Genomic DNA, 21,663 nt, shown 5'->3' on the forward strand with positions numbered 1-21,663 from the left:
AAAGTCACCCGTGGCATAGGACTGGTTTAAAGTGTGAAAACTGTTCTTCCTTTTATTGAATGAAATGAATTACTTTACAAATGTCCTTTCAAAAGTAAATTAAATGGGTCTCTGTACACTCAAATCAATATATACTGGGCCTGCAAATGTTAATGTACTTTTCTGATGAGCATATTAGCATACACCGGCATAGTGCAAAGTCAATGTATAGCTGGTTGTCTACCTGGCAGGTGGGCTTTAGTTTCTCTGAATGATCCTTGGATGGGACAGCTCCTTTACCATCAAAAGGCCATGACCAGTCGCCTTGGTTCTATTCTCTGCTACTTTGACCCACCCACTCTAGGCTGGCCCAGGTCAACTCCCTGGTATTACTTTATCTTGTTCATTTCATCTCAGGAGTTTTATCAGCCCTGATTGCCATCCACTATCTTGGCTTTGTGGTTGGCGTTCTTCTGCAGAGCCTCATTATGCATTCTAGAGCCAGAAAAATGAAGACTGGAAGTAAAATATTCCCTCACAGAGACACGACCGATAAATTCTAAGGAATCCTTCCTTTCTTTCTAAGGAAGAACAAAAGGCTAGTTATAGGGTTAAAAGCTCTAATGTTATCCTGCTCCTCGCTTAATTTTGGCTGGTTGGCCCGATGTGTTGAGTAGAGGATCCACAGGTGCTCTCCGTAACTTTTAGGTTGGTTTCAAGCAGAGTGCTATATTCATCTGGGCTGTAGCGGTGCATAAATAGTGGAACTACTTTCATCATGGGAAACTAACTTCATCAACATGGTTTGACTAGCAGTCAGTGGTAGGTGAGGTATAGTTGTGGGGTACTGACCTTTTTATCTGTACTTTATATTGGGTAGGCTGCCACCTCAATCCTCTTGAGTGTAAGAGGCATGCATGGTGTAGAGTGGGGTTACAAGTGTCAAGGGGAACTCCAGTTTGGAGGGTTCCTGTGTTTAGCCCCAAGAGTGTTTGTTGTTTAGCATTAGTAATATATTAGACTGTATTCCCTTCCATTCTTCATCCTCCTCTTTTCCCCTTTTGCCTTCAGTAGGCATCAAAACCAGGTGTTAAATGTCTATTCCTTGCATTCTGGACAGGCATCAATCAATCAATCAATCAATCAATCAGAGTTTTATAAAGTGCAGCTACTCACCCGTTAGGGTCTCAAGACTCTTGGGAGGTGCAGCAGGTACCAGAGGTGGATTAAAAATGCCATGTCTTCAGTTCCTTCGTGAAGCTGGGGAGGGAGGTGGTTTGTCTGATGTGGATGGGTAGGGCATTCCAGGTGGTGGCAGTGAGGTAGGAGAAGGAGCGTCCTCCTGTTCTGGTTTTCCAGAGGCAGGGTACTTCTGCGAGAGAGAGCTGGGCTGAGCGTAGGGTCCTGTGGGGTACATGGAAGTTGAGTCGCTGGTTAAGGTAGGCAGGTCCGGTGTTGTGGAGGGCTTTGTGTATGTAGGTGAGGATTTTGAAAGTGATTCTTTTCTCAATGGGGAGCCAGTGCAGTGTGCGTAGGTGTTGTGAGATGTGGCAGAGTCTACGTAGGTCGAGGATACATCTGGGGGTGGCGTTCTGGATGTTTTGCAATTTGCAGGTGAGTTTTTGTTGACTCCGGCGTAGAGTGCATTGCCATAGTCCTGTCTGCTGGTGATGAGGGCATGTGTGATGGTCTTTCTATGCTCGAGGGGGATCCATTTGAAGGTCTTGCGTAGGAGGCGGAGAGTGCAAAGCCGGTGGAGGTGAATGAGTTGATCTGATGGTTCATGCTGAGTTCGGGATCCAGGATGAGTCCGAGGTTGCGGGATTGGCTGGCGGGGTTGGGAGGGTTTCCGATGGTGGGTGGCCACTAGGAGTCGCTCCATGCATTGGGTTGAGGGCCCAGGATGAGTACCTCAGTCTTGTTTGTGTTGGGTTGAAGGCAGCTATCTCTCATCCAGTTGGCGACTGCTTTCATGCCCTCGTGGAACTTGTGTCTGGCCTTGTCTGGTTCGTTGGAGAGAGAGAGGATGAGTTGGGTGTCGTCGGCATAGGAGATGATGTTTATTCCATAGCTTCTGACGATGGTGGCTAGTGGGGCCATGTGGACGTTGAACAGCGTGGGGCTGAGGGAGGATCCTTGGGGCACTCCACAGGTGGTGGGTATGGGTTCTGCGAGGAAGGGGGCGAGTCTCACTCGTTGCATTCTGCCAGAGAGGAAGGATTGGATCCAGTTGATGGCCTTGTCTCTAATGCTGGCTTCGTGGAGTCTTCTTATCAGGATGTGATGGGAGACTGTGTTGAACGCTGCTGAGAGATCAAGTAGGTTGAGTGCCGCCGTCTCTCCCTTGTCCAGTAGGGAGCGGATGTCATCTGTTGCGGACAGGAGGGCCATTTCGGTGCTGTGGTTTGACCTGAATCCGGATTGGGAGATGTCAAGGATGTTGTGGCTTTCAAAAAATGTGGTGAGTTGGCTGTTGACTGCTTTTTCTATAACTTTCGCTGGAAATGGAAGTAGGGAGATGGGCCTGAAGTTTTTGAGGTCGGTGGGAGGATTTCTTGAGGAGGGGGTTGATCTCGACGTGTTTCCAGTGGTCGGGGAAGGTGACGGCAGCAAGTGAGCAGTTGATGGTGAGGCGGAGCTTGGGGGCGATGGTGTCTGCAGCTCTGTTGAAGATGTGATGGGGGCATTGGTCCGTTGGGGCCCCGGAGTGTATGGACTTCATGGTTTTCAGTATATCTTCGGTGGAGAGGGGTGCCCAGGTGAAGATTGTGGGTTTGTTGGTGTCAGTGGTTTGTTGGGGGGTTCTGCCCGTGGGCTGTCCTTGTTGAAACTGTCATAGATGGTCTTGATTTTGTGGTGGAAGTAGGTTTTGGGTCTGTCGCATAGGTCCTGTGAGGGTGGGATGTCCGTTGTCTCGCTGTTGGGTTGGCGAACTCCTTGATGATGTTGAAGAGTTCCTTGCTGTTGTGTGCTTGTGAGGATATCCTGTCTTGGATAGCCTTCTTTCTGGTGTTTCTGATGAGTTGGTGGTGTGCGGCGGTGGCGGCTTTGAAGTTGCTGTGGGCTTCTGGGGATTTAGTGTTTCTCCAGATTTTCTCAAGGCGGTGACAGGTGCATCTTGATTCCCGGAGTACGGGGTGAACCAGCTGGCTCTCTTTGCGTGAGTGTTGTTGTTCTTTTTGAGGGGGGCTATGGTGTTGGCGCAGTCGGTGATCCACTTGTGGAAGGTGTGTGCTGCGGTGCTTGGGTCATTGTTGCGTGCAATGGTGGGTGCGGCGATGTTAAGGGCGGCGGTGAGCTGATCGTCGGTTATTCTGGTCCAGTTTCTATGCGATGGCTGGAGTTGGGGGTCTGGTGATGGTTGGTGAGTTGAAGGTGAAGTGGATGCATCGGTGATCTGTCCATGGGAGTTCCGTGGTGTGGCTGAGGTTCCTGTAGTGAAGATAGGATCGAGGGTGTGTCCTGCCAAGTGTGTTGGCTCTGTCATGATCTGTCGAAGTCCTATGTTGTGGAGGTTGTCTAGGAGGGTTATGGTGTTGGGGTCTTGTGGTTTCTCGGGGTGGAAGTTGAGGTCTCCCAGCAGGGTGTAGTTGGTGGCTGCGATGGCTTGTGCGGAGATGAAGTTCGTGATTTAGTCAGCGAAAGGTGTGCAGGGTCCTGGAGGATGGTAGATGATGGTTACGCTAATGGTGGATGTTAAGCTAGTGTGTAGCTTGAAGTGGAGGTGTTCCTTCAAGTTAGTGTCTTCTTTGGAGTCTTCGGAGTGTGTGTTCAGGTGGAATTTGGACCTGTGGACAATGTGGATTCCCCCCAAGGGAGGCTGGGGCAGTCCTTCCGGGCGATCTTGTACCCTTGGGGGATGGTGATGTTTGGGCTTGAGGTGTTGTTGGTCCAGGTCTCAGTGAGGAATGTGACATCCGGGGTGATGCTGTCGAGGAGGTCCCAGATTTTGGTGGCGTGTTTATGGAGGGAGCAGACATTGAAGAGGATGCACTTCAGGGGTTTTGGGTTCGGTAAGTTGTTGCGGGTGGGTTGTGCTGGGTCACGGGTCTTGATGGTGGTGCAGGTTTGACGGCAGTGGAGGCAGCTGAAGGGACCGTGTGTGTTGCCTGGAGCTGCTTGCTTGCAGTTGTTGTTGCGTCCTGGGTTCAGGGCGATGAGTTCATCTGCTGTGTAGAGGCAACTTTCTTGAGTTGTTAATATTACTGATGCCTTAAGTATACAATAATTTATGCCTGATTATCCACAACTTATTCACACAATATTTCTGTGAGTAGTCTTGTCACACTGATGGCTTGGATGTGACTTACTCATTCAGTTTCATGATTAAAGCCTGTCTCTCCACATAAACAAGTTTGTGAATCCCAAAAGATTTTTCCTACGAGTTAGCATGTCTTATTCTTTGAAATCCATGACTATAAATCTATTATTGCCCCATCCTTGATATTCTGTGGTTGATCTTGATGACACTCTGGCTATCCCTGGCTTAGTGGCATATCCTTTGAGTACTATGGGCATCACTAGCAGCACCCTGACATATTTATGGCCGGTTCTTTTCTCATTGTGGGAATTCATGCCAGCCAACATTTTGGGCTTTCAGTTGCATACTTGTCCCAATTCTCAACAGTCTGGGCGTTTTTGCCGTAATGGTTTCCACCCTTAACATAAATTGGGCATTCTTAACAAAATTGTTGCTATCCGTTCCCTAATGGTCACCCTGGCACATTGCTGTTCATTTTTTTAACTTTTCTGGCCAATTTTGTCTGTTCCAGCCATCCCTAGCAAAATAATGGGGAAAATCCTTCCAGTCTGATAGACATCCCAGGGTACTTGATAAGTAAAATGAATGGGCTTACATAGCTAAATCCATTAATGTGCTACATGTGAGTGTTTGACGAAAATGGCAGGGATGCTGCTTGGGAGCTCTACTTGTATTTTTCAAAAAGAAAATTTCTTTTTTCCCGATAAAATGCTGTCTTTTCATGAAAAGTACAACATTCAATTAGGGCGGTTTATCTAATTTATGCAAAAGGAAAGTTGTATTTCATAGTGAAATGTCTGAATTTTGAAAAACTGGCAAACTCTTGCTTCAGAAAGAATGACTGCATTTCTTATATGTATTTAAAGCTGTTATTTCACTGCTAATTCATGCTGAATCTGAGTTCTGAATTCGGCACCTTGCACCAAAGGGTATTTACTGCTATGGATTTTATTTGATGACTTGTCCTGAAGCATTTTATCGCCTGTAGTGAAAATTATTTCCACAGCTTGTACCCGGTCCTAAATATCTCCAGTGACTATTCCTGATCTACATTGTAACCTGTATGGTGAGATCCATAGTGCAAGCCTAATTACTTGCCCAAATTGATCAGAAAATCACATGGTGGGAATTTCATCCTTCCTAGGAGCCCAGATCTGCAACTCTGTGTGCCAAAATCTTAAAACTTGGCCTAATATTGATATGATAAAAACAGGCATTGGAAAAGTCAAAAGTCTTTGGTAACAGTTGGCTTTGTCAACGGTTTTAACAATATTATTTTTTTATACATTCATATTTTACATAACTGTAGACTTAGAAATTGTTAATATTTGAAAACTCTTTGCTTTTGTGTCATTTCGTGCTGCAATTGGAATTAACTAAGTATTGACAAAGCCAAGAGTATGGGCTTGAAAAGTGTTTGCTATTTGGTTTTCTCTATGCTTTTATGGTACATGTGAGCTGAGTCACTTGCAGATGTCTGGGTGAGTGCTGGTTGTGAAATGGTGTTCATAATGGAGCACAAGTGAGCTGAGGCTGAAAGCAGTTGAGTCAGTGGGCCGTAATGGTGTTCAGGTTACATGGTCGTCCAATCCGCAGCCTCTCACCAGGGCACAGAAAGTGATGGTGACATATGTACCATTTTTATAATTATTTACATCAAAATCATTTTTACTCATTTATATCAAGCTGTTAACGTACTCACAAAGCCAATAGCTCTGTCTTGCTTTAGGCATGTTTGTTGTTGTGTGATATGTCTTGATGCAATAGCAGACAACGCACAAAAAGCACCTAAATCCTGGTCGGAAAGCATGCTGTGTAAAGCATAGATTGTTGTTAACATATTTTAAGCTACACCCTTAATTACTTAGTCCATGCCCCTTTTAAAGAGCCACTTAAAGCACTGTGGCCAACAATAGGCCTTTGCTTATCGACATAAAAGCTGTCTCATAGGTGAGACCTAACAATTATGGCGATGTAAAACTGTGGAGTCTTTGAAATCAGATCTAAAACGTATAGAGCAGAAAGCGACCACTTTACTCCTCTGTGGTACTCAGTTACTATGTCTCTGGGAGGGCAGGAGCAGAGCTGGTGATACGTGTCAGAGGAGGGACTGGTGCACTTTAGTGAGAGACAGCACAAGGACCTGCCTCATCCAACATGTCACCCTGGGCTGTGATTTTAAGTTCTCTTAGTGTCACCATGCCCCTTTTGGATGTAACGTGTTAAAATTTGTCTGTTAATGTTTCATTTTATGTTCTTGTGCAGCTGTATTCATGTTAACGTACCTTGTTTACTTATGTGGTGGGTTCCACATTCTGGAACCATTCTGGAACCCTCCTGAAAATACCACCTGCTGACCCAGCTGAACTGAAAAACTTCCAGCCCATCTCTCTACTCCCCTACCCAGCAAGAGTTGCCAAAAAAGCGATCAATCAGCAACTCACCCAACACCTAGAAGACCACAACCTCCTGGACCCCTCCCGATATGAATTTTGAGCTAACCACAGTGCTGAGACAGCCACGATCGCAGCCACAGATGACATCAGAGCTTTCCTGGACTGTGGAGAAATGGCAGCCCTCATCCTCTTGGACCTGTCTACTATGTTTGACACTGTCACCTACCACACCCTGATCAACAGACTCTACCACATCAGGATTCAAGGAAACCCCCCTCAAATGCATTGCTTCATACCTCACCGGCTGAATCCAAAGAATTCATCTCCCACCATTCACCTCAAAGTCTAAGAACATCATCTGTGAAGGCCCCCAAGGATCGTCCCTCAGCCTGATTCTCTTCAACACCTACAACACCCCCAGGCAGTCATCTTAAGATCACACAGATGCAACATCATCTCCGACGCTGTTGACACACAGCTCATCCTTTCACTGCCCAAAGATCCCTCCACCACAAAAGCTAACTTCCACAGATGCATGATGAATGTAGCAGATTGATGAAGGACAACTGACTCAAACTCAACAGCGAAAAATCTGAAGTCCTCATCTTTGGGAACAACAGCACACCATAGACAGGCACATGGTGACCAGCGGAGCTCAGCACTCCCCCCTTCCCCAAGAGACCACACCTGCAACCTCAGCATCATCCTGGATAGCAAGCTATCCATGAAGAAAAAAGTTGATGCAGTCTCATCTGCTTACTTTCACATCCTTCGTATGCTCCGCAAGATCTTCGGGTGGCTCCCAGCAAACACCAGGAGGACCATCACTCAGTCCCTCATCACCAGCAGACTGGACTACGGAAACACGATCTACGTAGGAATCACTGCACGCCTCCTGAAGGGACTCCAGACAATACAGAGCTCACTGGTAAGACTCATACTGGACCTCCCCAGAGAGAACCATGTCACACCCCATCTCAAGAAACTACACTGGCTCCCAATTCAGAATAGATGCCAGTTTAAGATGCTGACCCACGCCTACAGGGCCCTGCACAATGAAAGACTAGCATACATCAACAAACGCCTGACCTTTCACCAACAGACCAGACACCTCTGATCAGCTTCCTGCTCCGTTGCAGACACCCCACGGATCTTTTGAGCCAACAGCGGAGGACACTCCAGCTCGCACCTGGCACCCAAGGCATGGAACAATCTCCCCCTGCACCTCAGGACCGCACCGTCACTCCAGCGATTCAGAAGAGAACCAAAAACCTGGATGTGCGAATGGTCATACCTCCATGCAGCAGCATACAGGTCCAAAGTCTCGAGACCCTCACGGTTGATTGGCACACTCTATGAATGTTTAATTGATTTATTGATTTATCTTGGAGTCATCTTGCTTGGCGCTCTGATTAACTTTATCAGTTGGGCAATTGAGCCTGGACTGTTTAGCTGGATGGCCCTGTCTCACCATGGACTCGGATTATGGAAATTAAAGCTCAATTAAAACGACTGCCGGTCTGAGGAAATATTCTTAAAATTTGGTTAGGATTCATGCTGAGTGCTGAGCTTACCAACAGAGTTTGGTAGGTTTTGGTATGGAACAGTCACAGGAACTGTAGATATGCCTACAGTGGTAACTATTTCAGCTGGTTCACAACAGAGTTCCTGGTAATGTTAATTGCTGCTTGCTGATCATCTCATGATTGCGTGTTACACAGGTAGTGAGTGTTACCATGGATACTGTCAGTAGCTGAAAAGTATAGTCCAAGCTTAACAAAAGAGCCTTGAATCATTGCGTGTGATGTTAATACACATATATTATGACAGTGGTAGCCATGTTTTGTTGCCTCAGTTGCCACAAAATTGACAAGCGGCAGACCTTGCGCTGTTGGATGCAATGTGGGCATGCTTTCTTGATCCACATGGGTAAAAATTTGTCTTATGACTCATTGGGAAATAATGAAGGGGAGAGAGGTCTGTTAAGCCCTCCTGGTTCTCTCTACTTCTGCTCTCCTTACTATCTAACCCCCCCCCCGAGGCATGCCATTATGTGATGGTTTAAGCAGGTGTCCTACCCATGGAGAACAAGTTTGAATCCTTTAAGGGACTGTGCAACAAAGTTACTGACTGGTTTCACGATAATATGGACCCATGTGCATGTTTTCTTGAAGATATAATAATGGCTTGGAGAGTGAGCTGGGATGGTCCCTCCAGGAAAATTATAGGGAGTGATTGTATCATTTTTAACTTTAGGTCTCCTGTCCTTGTTGCTAGAGCCTTTAATGCATTTAAACCTACTTGCACAACTAAGGGTAGGGTGCTGCTGCTCCCATTGGGTACTTTATCTAACCACCGGGAAGGTTTATGATCCCATCTATGGGCCCAACCATGCAGAGAGCATGTCCTCCTGCTATCCCGATTCCAACCAGGAATTGTTATGTGCTCCTCTTTGACATACTGGAAATTGATTGACTCCCCAAGGCAGTAGAGGGTTTGGCTGAGGCTGTAGTTACGTGTGGAGGCAATGTCTAGGCTGTGGCCCTACTAGTCAGACATAGATGAGCAGCCACCCCCCTACTATTTCGCTAGCCTTAGATGGATCCAAACAGGAACTTTGGGTAGCCTCTCCCTCTGCAGTTACTGAAGACCCCACTATTGTGAGCACCAGTGGGCATAATAGAAGGTTCTTTCCACCAAAGTGGCTGACCCAGAATAGGGTGCTTTTATTGAGGATTTGACCTCTGGGTGTTCCAGGAGACCTGGGCAACAGAAAGTGAGCGTAGGGTCGGCTTTCAAAACTACAGGAAATTTGCTACTCAGTCGGTGGCTGGCTGTCCCTCTGGTGGCCTGTTAATATGGGTCAAAACTACTCTGAGTGGGTAAATGGGAGAGATCTTAGTTCAGTGGCTGGAAATGTTGGGGTTAGAGATAGTCCAGCCCGGTGGGAAGTCCTAGCTATTTATCAATGTTTATAGCAGGCCCACTCCTTTTAGAATATCTTCCCGAGCCCTAGAGATTTTGGATAGCTTTACTAATTGTTATGCTAAGTCACACATCATTATCACAGCAGGTGACTAACTCTACATTTGAGCCTACTGCATGCGTCTCATAATTAATAGCTGAAAAGGACTCACTTTGGGGCATCCTGCCATAGAGGACCACCCATTGCCCATTTATCCGCTGCAGCCCCACTAGTTGCCAGTATTTGTTGCCACATGGGCTGAGAGCCTGCAATGGCTGCTCAAATTCAGACATCTCACTGTATACCACCTCCCATATAGTTAATTATGGGAGTAGAATTGATTATATCCACCTAGATGTTAGAGCATTGGGGTTCTTGATCGATATGGTAATTCTACATAGATTAGAAAGTGATAATTTCCCTCTTGTTTTGGACGTGGGCCATGGGGCAGCATGGGAAGAGGTGCCGAGAAATGCCCCAGATTGTGTTGTGCCTGAAGTTGCTCTAGGAGGGGTCTTAAGTGGAATGCCACTGCTACCTCTGAAGAAGCCATTACAACAATCTATAACATCTTATTTTCCATATTAAAACCAGTAGTTGACAAGCTAGATAGTGGTACACTCCTTTTAACTAGCCATAGCGTTTACTTCACTAAACTCAAGGAGGTTTTTCTGAAGAGGAGAATAGAAGTGTGATCCCGTTAGCTAGAGCACAATACAAAACTGTACTTAGGACAGCTCAAGCAAATTGGAATCATGAATTGTGGGCTGAACTTTTAAATGCAGCAACTATCAAAGATGTTTGTAAGTTTTGGCAAATTGTCAAGCATTGCTCCTCACATGTGGCAATGTGCCCAGAAATCTACGTTCAGGGTGAAGTGTGGGAGGATCACTTTAAATCCCTATATGGAAACAGTGTTCCCTCAACTTGTGAACTACACGTAGTTGGGGGTACATCTACCAGTCCCTTGATAGAATGTAGCGACTGTCGTCCTGAACCATAAATACATTTTTCTTTAATCGATAGTGAGAGGACTGTGACCACGCAAAGGAAGAGAATGGCTGCTGGTCTGCATGATATCCCTGTTGACCTTTTTCAATCAAATCTGGATGACTGGGTCTCATATATTAATACAATCTCCAATGCCATCCTTGCAGGTGCTCCTATACCTCACACCTGGAAAGGTGTGTAGACTGTCCCTATATATAAAACAAGCATTGGTAAATGCTTTAGGTTTTGCCTATGTGATTAATATTATTTTTTTGTTATAAGACTTAGCTTGGTGAGTAGTTGTGAACTAGAAGTTACTGAAACTCCATAAAGGTGCTATGACTTGTTTATTGAGAAAGCCAATATATTGTGCAGTAACTGGTGGTAATAAAATGCAGGGAGTGTTAGTGATAGCTACCAATATTGCCTGGACAATTCCTTCACATGTGTTATAATGCAGAACTTGGCAAAGTTCGGTCCCAGAGCTGTCAAAAGTGAAGGGATGAGGATCTGCTTCTCACAGCTAGAGCAATCCTCAGCAAATAGCCTTCACTAAGCATGATGCAAATGGACTTATTTAGGGCCATGCTGTAATGACAGAAATGAGCGGTAGTTGTATTAAGGCACATTTCTGACTTCTCGTGCTGTCACATAGCTCACGTTATTTATTACTGCCTCCTTCCAGTTTTTGTTTTTCTTTTTAATGTATCGATCTCAAAGTCAAGCCCAGTACACAGAAAAGTAAAGAGCACCTTTGGTAGGCTTGCATTTAGTGTTTATTTTGCTAGTCATACTTACACTGAGCTCTGCCTCTAGGCGCAATGAGAATTCGAGGAGATGAGCCTGTTCCAAAAGACGGACTGACAGCTGTCAACACACGTATCTACTGGTGCACAGGATACCAGAACACCACACTGCACACTTGTGGGAGCCTGGGCCATTCCAGTATGACTCCTTCCAGAAGTTAAACCACACGGAGTTTCAGGAATTGGTGGCAGGGCCTTTTTGTCTTGAGTTTTTGAGTCTTTTTCAAACCAAACATTAACATATTATATTTCGACGCCGGTAACGTCTTCCACCTGCACCCCTCTGATTACCAATAAATCAAAAAGAACCTTGGGCACCACCTTGTGGCTTCTTCTCTCTGCCACGTGCCAGCCACAGGGCTGATGAGAAATCTCGAGGCATTCTGATCAAGAGCTGTGGCAAAGTTTCAAAACAAATAAAATCTCTGGAAAGTATTATAAGGATGCTTGATTTTTTCATATGCACATCGAACATTGGGCACGTTAATATGGTCAGAAATTATCTTAAATGCAATGTAAAAACGGAAAAAAACACAAGGAATTTTATTTTAATGCCGTTCAGTTTGCTCAGTGTGCTGTACTCTTCGGGAGCCGAGGTTAGAACAGTTTGAACATCCTTATACAAGACAGAGGGACAGTGTTCACTGATGGACAGAGAAAATGCAGCATCAGTCATTCTGCTGTATACTGATTTTAGTTTAAATATTTGACACTGTATGAAGACTGGAGCTGACATTCCATTGGTTGGCATCCAAACAGCTTCCAGCCGTGTCAGCCACTGCTGCGCTTCTTAAAATAATACATTCCTCACAAGCTTGTCTTGCACTTTTCAGTGTATGTGTGAGCAAAATGAGAAAGGGCGTGTTAAAACACAAAACCACTTGAACTTAGGGGTCATCACGGGGGGGAGGGGTGGATATCCTAACCAAGTGCCACAATAAGCCCAGCACAGGCAGCAGACTATAGCCCCGCCACGAGAGGGCACCATAGTCCAACAAATAGGAAAAAAGTATTGGCTGCTATACAAAAGGGAGCACCCTAGTGGAAAAATAAAATTTTACCTGACCGCCATTCTTTCAGCCCTCCGCATATCTCTGCTTCCTTGTCAGCAGGCTTCATGAATTGCAGCACTGCGCGTTCTCATCCTTACCAATAAGAGGTGTTTCTACACCACAAGGAAATAATTTCAACACACAGCTAACCAAGTACCATGGTTAAAAATAGGTCTTCTCTGAACTTTTAGGACCCTCTACTTATTTTCTGCCTCATAACAGGGCCTTGATCTGACGTTGCCTTTTCTGTGTTTACGAGCATTATAGCATATCACGTCTCCATTCTGTGGGGTGGAGGGAGCAGGAGAGCTGAGAAGGGGTGGAGTACGCCTAGACATAATAAAGTGATCGGTAGTCAATTGGCTCATTTACCACAATGAATTGGGAGAACTGGTGTTCACTTGCTGGCTGTGTGCTCCCTCCCCCTTGTCTGTTCAGTTTATATACAATTTCCATGTCTACTACGTGACCTTTCCTTCTCCCGCTGTAGGCTAGGCTGGGCTCCTGAGATATGTCTGCACAGGAACATGCTGCAGTGTGTCCCTGTTACTGTAAAGATGCCATAAACAGATGCGAAAGAATAGGGTTAAACGGCGGCCGGACGTTTCTTCACCCCATGCAAGGGTTAAACATATCTGCTACACAGCACAAACCAGAGCGCGAGTTAAATAACCGGTCTACCGACATGTCATTTATTTTCAATGGGCTTCATGTTACTAGATTACACGGCGCTGCAGTAGAACATCTCACACCCCTACCACCCTCGACCCTTTCAAAATGGAAATGGCACCAACATTACCTTCTTTCCCGGCGCGAGACGGTCTGGCGCTGTTAACAGGGGATCGCAGGCAGGGAGCACTGCATACATAGGCTCCCCGCCACTTTCTCTCTGGGCTGGTTTTGGTAATTTCAAAGTCTAGGTCATGCATTTATATGATCTTGTTCCATTTTAAATGCAAAATGTTGGAAAATGGGCTATTGGTAAGGGCAGGTAGGTACCTACACTTAGCTATAGGCCACTAACCTCCACTAAGGTCCAGTTAGGTCACAGTAAATTAAACCCAGCTCAACCCTTGGTAGCTTGGCAACGAGCGTCAAGGCTTAACTTAGGAGACAAAGTGTAAAGCATTCAAATATCACAAAACAGTAATTAAATAAAACACAGGAAACAGTTTAAAAATCCAAAACCAATTTATAAAAATAGATTATATTTTTATCTTTAAAATGACACCAAAACGAATAAAATCAGTTAAGGGGAACCGGAGATATGAATTTTTAAAGAATTTTTTTTTTTTTTAGCGCCTAGAAACAAAAAGCGCCAATCGGGTCATCTGGTTGCACCTCGACCGGGGCAAAGTCAAAATTTCAGGCCGACCGCGATGGAGCCCTGCTCGGCTAAAGGCCGCGGGAGGCCTCGGTTAAAATGTTACCTTCACACTTAGTCTTTTTTTAGAAGATTTTCTTCAGCGGGACGAACCTGCCAGTCCAATCCGACCTCCTGGAGCCCTTCTCCGGATACGCGATGCTGGAATCCTCAGTGGAAATTTTTACCTTCGGACTTAGAAGTTTTTTTGAGGTGAAAATCCTTCGACCGGGGTAAACCTGGATCTTGATCCGACGTCCATGGAGCCCTCCTCGGATACGCTGGCTAGGAGGTCCCGGTCAACTTTTTACCTTCGGACTTAGTCTCTTTTTCTGAGATTTTTCTTTACCGGGACGAACCAGCAAATCAGGCCAGGTCGCGGTTGAGGCAAGCCGGCTAGGGTTGCTGCGGCGGGTCGGTCCCTCTATGGAGCTTTTTTACAAAAATTCTCCAAACTTCTCCAAACTTCTGGGGCTTCTCCCAGATGTTCTTTTGGGGTCCACAGCTCACCCCAAGGGTCTAGAAGTTCTTAGATGGTCCTTGGGGGGTGCAGACTACAACTCCCAGAATGCACATGGTGCAAACTCCTTTTTGGCCACTGGACAGTGGTCAGCTGGTCACTTTCTTCAGGAGTTGGTGCAGGGGACTCTGGTTAGCAATTTTTCACCTGTAGCAAACAGGGAGTCCCTCCTTGAACCAGTTGAAGCCAGGCAAAGTCCTTCTTGTGGCGAAGCCCAAGTGTGCAGCTGGTGCAGTCCTTCTGAGTGCAGGTTCCAGGTGCAGGCCAGGGGTCCAGCAGGGCAGTCCTTCTTCTTCTGTTGTTCTTCCTTGTTGGATGTGGTAGGGAACTGAGGTGTGGGTGCAGGTCTGCCAGTTTTATCCTTGCTCCTGGGTGAAAAGCAGGGGGGTCATGGTTCTCCAATCAGGTGCAGGGTCCTTCCCCCTGTGATGACCACTTCATGGGAAGTGTGGCAAAAATCAATCCCAGGGGGCAACATCCTCTAAAGATCCATCATGGCTGAATCTGATTTTTGGAGGTTACATCTGGCTGAGCCCACCCACTGGTGTGGCTAAAAATCATAAACACACCCCTCTCCTGCCCTCTCCTAATCTAATCAAGGGGGCACCTAGTTGTCTGGGGTTGCAGGATGTGGGGGTGTTGCTGGTTGCTCCAAATGTCCTTCTCTGCCTTTGAAGACCAGTTTGGCAGCCCTCCCCCTTCCTGCCGCACCATCTGCTGAGGGGAGATTCCTTCCCACAAGCACATTCCTTTGTGTGAAGCCAGGCCACTTCACACCTCATCAAGGCAGCTTGGCCAAGCTGCTGCATGCTGGCCAATCAGAGCACAGCAGCAAAAACAATGCAGGGCTGAAATTGGTAACTTTTCAGGTAAAGTTTAAAACTCTTTACCTGAACAAGTTATATTAAATCCAACAACTAGAAGTTGTGGGATTTATTACAACAATTAATTTGGTACCAAACTCTTGGTATGCATCATTTAAAGAGACTTTAAAAAATAAAATAAAGTCTCCCCATTCTAGCCTATGAAGGCCATTTACTACAATGAGGGGAAAACAAATTTGGCTGTTTTTACCTCACCAGGGCTTATAAAACTATTTGTATAAAGTCCCTGCTTATAGTTACATGGCACCCAGCCCTAGGGGCACATATGGAACACTGTAGGGGTGACTTATATGTAAAAATAAGGTAGTTTAAGACTTTGGAACTACTTTTAATTCCAAAGTCGAATTTGCATATAACTTTAATTTAAAAGCAGCCAGCAAGGCAGGCCTGCCTTTAAAATGACACTGGGCACCTCAGCAGTGCACCTATGGGTGCACCACCTATGCTATGGTCCCTAAACCTACATGCCCTACCATATACTAGGGACTTATAGGTAGGTTAACTTAGCCAATTATAATTAGCCTAATTTGAATATCCATTTTACACAGAGCACAGGCCCTGGGACTGGTTAGCAGGACCCAGGGCACCATCAGAGTCAGGAAAACACCAGCAAAAAGTGGAAAATGGGGGCAAAAAGTTAGGGGGCCTCTGCAATCAGCCCTGTTTTCTCACACCAATCTATGCCTCACATAATCAGGACAGAGTACAGGACAAAAAATCATACATTTAAGGCGAGCATGCTGGCAAAGGTTACTGGGTGAAAAATTGTCCAACTTCAGCCTCAGTCCTGTTATTCCAATAGAGAGTGTGATTAAAAAAACACATAAGACATGCAAAACCAGCTCACCTACAATTGCATTGATATCTGGTCTGAAAACAAGTGCCGGCCTCGCAACAAAAGGCAGCACTAGAGTGGGTGCCTGCTTCGGCCCCAGTGTGACTGGTGAATGCGCGTTGCCCCGGGGGACTGGTGAGTGCCGAAATTGGATGAACACAGTACTTAGACCTCGGGATGCTGATAACAGGAGGAACAAGCATTGGTAAATGGAAGAAAATAATTTGACAGCCAAAAGAAATAGAGGAAAAGTAAGTGGCAAGCACAGTAACCAATGAAAGCAAAGGGGGCGAATCTACCCCCTTTTAAGAGTTATATTAAACACAATAGATTTCACAAGCACAGCGCAACTATTCTTCCTCTTTTGTGACCTGCATGGGCTTGAGTTAAATATAGCTAAGACCAAGTACATGGTCTTTAATATGAGGGAAAACTTTCGGGGGAGGTTATCTCTGCAAGGAATCTCTCTTGATAGAGTGAAGGGTTTTGATTATCTTGGTATCCGTATATCAGACTCCAACTCGTGGGAGGCCTAGATGCAAAAGAATGTTGCTACATTAAAACACAGAGCTGGCGCCTTAAAAGATTTGCAAAATCAGCCAGGTCTTACCCTACTAACCCCCCTTAAAATATATGGGGCACAGGTTCTAACTGCAGTGCTTTAGGGAAGTGAAATATGGGTCCATTTAGACTTGACTAACCTGGGTTGCGAGGAAAATAAGTTTGTGCAGCCACTAATATTACTCCCCCAGAGTTGCCCCTTGTTACCTGTACGGCGTGATCTTGGATCAGGCCTTTGGGCCTGGTGACCAAGCTGCACCCATTAGCCTATTGGGTGCATATTTGGAAGTTGGATGTGCTGAAACCATATAGTGAAGGTCTAGCTGACATCCTTGGAACGCTAGGAGATCTTTTAGGAAGATCTCCTGGTTAAGATCAAAGTCAACTTGATGGAGCTTGGCTTGAAACATTTCTGGAATTCACCTGAACTTATTGGCCAGGGCTCCTTGGAATTGTTAAAAGTAAGGTTTGGGGAAAGGCACTATGCCAAACGTATTGCCCCTGGAGCTGTAGGCGTGACAACCCCAACTTTTTTTTTTAACGTTTAAAGCTTTCCCTTTTTATGAAATCTTCCTAGATGCAATCTGTCATGACTCTGTGAGATTCCTTTACTTAAAATTTTGCTACGGCATCCTCCCCCTGGAAGCATTCTGAAGCACTTGGTCAGCCAGTGCTGGGAGCTCTGTGACATGCTGCGCCTGCTCATACTACAGTGAGACTGAGGAATATTTCCTCTTTTTTCGTCCAGCATACTCACCTAATCACTCTAAAGGAATAATCTCAGAATGCCTTAAATTGGGTCTATTGGATCGGACATCTGCTTTGCTGGCTCTTAAGAAAGAAAAATACCCATTTGCTGTATATGCTATAGTGAAGTATCTCCAGGTTGCATTTTTTTTTTTTAATTCATTATGGTTGAACTTTTTTGTATCTTTGCTCATCCACTTGTACTTTAGTCTTTGTGGACTGTTGCACAACTATTTGTCCTATGTGATAATCTATCATTATGTTTTTCCTTCATCTCTGATTTTATGATTTTATGATGCTTTGGCTTTGTGCTGATTTTTTTTTAATCATGTTTCATAACTGGTCCCTTAAGTCAAGAAGGCTTCTGCTGCACTGGAAGCCATTCTGGTGGTCTGGAAAGGCCTTGTGCTGACCTCCACGAGTGACTGGACTATAATGTGCTCTCCTCCACTTGATGAAGGGTCCATTTATGATTTGTTGGCCTCTTTTTGATGAATTGCACTTGTTTTATCTCACTGCTTTATCATGCTCTGTGCACTTTAATGGTTTGTGATAACCAATAAAGTTATTATCATGATGATGATTTACTGTCTGTTTGTTTGGAAGATCATTTGGCAGTACTTTAAGGTGTTGTGCGTATTTCACTTTTTAAGCACAAACTACAGAGTATTTTTTGTGAAGGTTCTTGCACTAGCATTTTAGCTGTGTTTACAGTTTCAGATAGGGAATATTTAATTTTAATTTGATTTCCTCAATTGGATTAAAAAACACACGTGACAGCAGCTCAGCAATCCAAATAATCAGCACAACCCTATTTTTGCAGCATCTGGGAAAACCATCCATTAAATGGAAGTTCTGGTTAAGATTGTTTGAGAATTATTTGGTGGCCATCGATGCTACTAAATATGAACCATGCAAGAAAATTGGCTATTTTATTTTCACATTTGAAACATGCTTGGCAACAAAGATGTGATAACCTTCTGGTAGTGGATCCAAGTGAAAACCAATTTGACGAATGAAGTTAGTATGTGGAACAAATGCAAGTTTAACAAAACAATACGCAGAAGAACCTAGCATGCTATTAGAAAGGCATACCTTTTTTCAAAAGGAAATAGGAAGAGTAATATGTAGCTTTGTTGAGGATTCTTCCTTCTACATGTGACTTTGAAAATGGTATTGATATTTATAGCAAAAACCAGGTTATTTTTATTTATGCCTCAAACACAAAACCAAGGAAGACTTCGAAGTTGTAGAAATTCTTCAGTTACTGAGGTTCTGGATAATGCTACGAGCATCAAAAGAGCCATTATTTCATGCAAAGTTATGACCAATGGTTAATGCACTGTCACAGTCAGTACTGTTTACAAGTCTGAGTCAGTGTGTGGAGTATCTTTGAGGATAACTCTTATAAAAAATAGCAGTAGAAAATGTTGAAGTACTTGTTTCATGTGTGGGTCAGAAATACATTTGGGAAACAATACTAATTGTTCTGCTTTAGGAAAATAATACCATTTGCAGGAAAGTGGGACACTTTCAGTCAGTGTGTAGGAGTAGTAAGATGCCAGGCAAAGTTAGCAGTGCTGCAGTATTTGTTCCCTGGAGATGTTGATCCAAAAGATGTGCAGATCATTTGTTCCCTGGTGAAGCAAATCCAAATATCCGCAGCTTCTCTAGGAGTCCAGCATGAAGGGAGAAACATTGGCAAGAGACAACAACATGAGGAAGCAATACAGAGGGCAGGGACAGAATCACGGAGGACGGTGTTTGGTAAATCAATAGGATGGCCGGGGTGCCTGACACAGAAGGTGCATGGGAAGCAACACAAGGGATGCAGGTGGGGGAAGCAACATGAAGGTTGCAGGGAGGGAATCTAACTTTCTTGGAGGGAGAGCAATGTGGGCAATGGAGGAAAAGTAAAAGGTGAGAGGACAGCTTAAGCAGTCAGGGGATCAGCACATGAGAAGATGGGAGAGAACAACACAGAGCATGGGAGTGGAAGAGAAGCACACTAGGGAGACAGTTGGAAACAGAGACTCTGGAGTAGTTAAAAAAAGGAGCACCTGAAAAATGACTAGTGGAAAGACAAAAGTAATACATCCATTCTCTTGGGAAGGGACAAACACAAGAAGAGGAAAGAAAGCCCACACAAGTTAGCAGATATCAAGCAAGCAAATGAGAGTGACAATGAAGTCAACCAATGGTAAGCAATGTGTGAACTCTAATCCCAGTGTAAGTTAGCAGTATGCCTCACAAGAGATAGCACACTTGCTGCTTAGTAGGCAAACCCTTTCAGCCTGCGAACAGTGGTATTGTTCCTATTTACATTTCATTTTTTACTTAGGCTTGCATTCTCTGAAAGTATCTGCTTTTTTCCAAGAACATGTGTGTTTCTGCTGTAGTTTTTGCATGCCACATATTACTCATGTATTGTGCGTGGTGTGGAAAGTTTTGCTCCTGTGTAGCTGTGCAAATTCAGATTGTGAGTGGGCCACAATTAAGACATGTGAAATTCAGGCCGAACACTGTGAATTTCTCATAGTACCTGTTGATTCGTCATAAAGGGTTTAAAAATATATGCTCATCCAATTCTTGACCTCTCTGCAGAGCACAGAAAGCAATGGTCAGGCGTTCCAATTGTAGTTGTGATTTCTATCAAAAAGTGTGTGGCAGAATACACATTGATCAAAATATTGACCAGGCTAAAATGAAAGAAACTGAAGTATGTGCAAGTGAGTGGGTGCATTGTGTGTGTGTGTGTGTGTGTGTGTTTGATGGAATTAGTGAAGTGAAGGATATGCCAGGAAGTACGTGCAGGAGAGTGTGAAAAGATGGTGTTCAAGAAAAAAGAGATGAGGCATGGAATATTCAGACTGAGTGTTTCAGAAAGATATGAGGAGAAAAAAGTGAAAATGTCTAGCAAAGGGTCTGCAAAAAGGTAGTGTAAACAGGAGAACATGGGTGAATGAGACACTCCGAAGACCCTTCTCCTTCCACAGACCATAACGTTTAAATTGGAGAGAGAGGGGGGAGAGAGTCTGTATAGAAAACACAAATGTACACATCTTCATGATCACCCTTTGCAGGGGAACGGCCGCTTATGCCCCCCGCCCCACATTCCTCCCAAAAACATGTTTAGGAGCACCACTGGGCGCAATAGAGGGTAAGGATCGCAGGCATTACTTACGTGCATGCCTCCGCCTTCATTTGAGATTATCTTAACTATTTAGGCGTGAAAAGGACTGTGATGTGTGCGCTCATCACATCGAGAAGACATCATCCTAGATGATGGCTGTATTAGGTTGTCTTTTTATTTTCTGTTTGCCACTCATTTCAGATGTTGTGCATTTCAGTTGATGAAAGAAAGGAACTGGTGCAATAAATGAAAAATCGCAAACAGTTTCAGTTAATGAGCATGTAGATAATTTCACTGAGATTCTGGGGTCAGATTTTGTGAGTTCACGAGCAGCGTTAGCAAAATATAAAATGATTACAGCAACTCCAGTTCCAGTGAACCTAAATAAACAAGTGAGGATGCACAAGGAAGCAATGATAGCCATTGCTCACGGTAGTTCTGCATTATGATAGATTTTTTCCCCTGGTTGCTCCAATCACATTCCCCAAAACTTAAAAATAAACCAATTTCTAAAAATGAATTAAAATATAATTTTTTCACACATCTCACTCACCTACCCAGTCGCGTGAAATCACAACCATTGCGTTAGAAACCTTCAATTAATCTTTCCACCTAATTGGTGTATTTTTATTGTAACCTGTACTTTTCTCCCTCTCACTTGCAGCTAGGATGCTTGCTTCTCTGTCAAGAAGACAGCAACTTTGAGCACGCAGCAAGCAGCCGTGGACAATGCCATCTGAGATGTGCCTCAGGTAATGTCATGTTTCCCATTTATAGTAATAACTTCATTGGTATACAAGTTACAATTAATTACAATGGGTATGTGTATAACTGCAATCAATACGTTGTGGTCTTGTGCTGTGCCTTATTGGAGGAGGTTGTCTGATTTTAAATACATTTTAAATTGTAAGTGGGCATATATATATATATATACATATATATATATATATATATATATATATATATATATATATATATATATATATATATATATATATTGAAATTTAAGGTCAACGTCTGGCAATCTGCTTTTCAAATAAAACTGCAGTATCTATTTCTTTCTTTGGGGGGGTGGAGAGGGTTCCAGCTAATTTTATTGGGAGGTCCAGTGCAGAAAGATGTAAGTATAAGAGCACCAGCATCATATCATAATACATTTCAATGCACAACA

General features: G+C 44.3%; 1 protein-coding gene across 2 annotated transcripts in view; it reads left to right on the forward strand.

The window, feature by feature from the left end:
* The window catches only part of KLHL32 (kelch like family member 32), an 866,209-nt gene that overhangs the window by 165,458 nt on the left and 679,088 nt on the right, over positions 1-21,663 (forward strand). For both annotated transcript variants that reach the window (XM_069235531.1, XM_069235532.1), the window contains exon 2: positions 21,157-21,244. In XM_069235531.1, coding sequence (XP_069091632.1) covers positions 21,222-21,244 — 23 coding nt within the window. In that variant the 5' untranslated portion in view covers positions 21,157-21,221. The remainder of the gene's footprint in view (positions 1-21,156; positions 21,245-21,663) is intronic.

The sequence above is a fragment of the Pleurodeles waltl genome, chromosome 5, assembly GCF_031143425.1.
Source record: "Pleurodeles waltl isolate 20211129_DDA chromosome 5, aPleWal1.hap1.20221129, whole genome shotgun sequence".
NCBI classification, from domain to species: Eukaryota; Metazoa; Chordata; class Amphibia; order Caudata; family Salamandridae; genus Pleurodeles; species Pleurodeles waltl.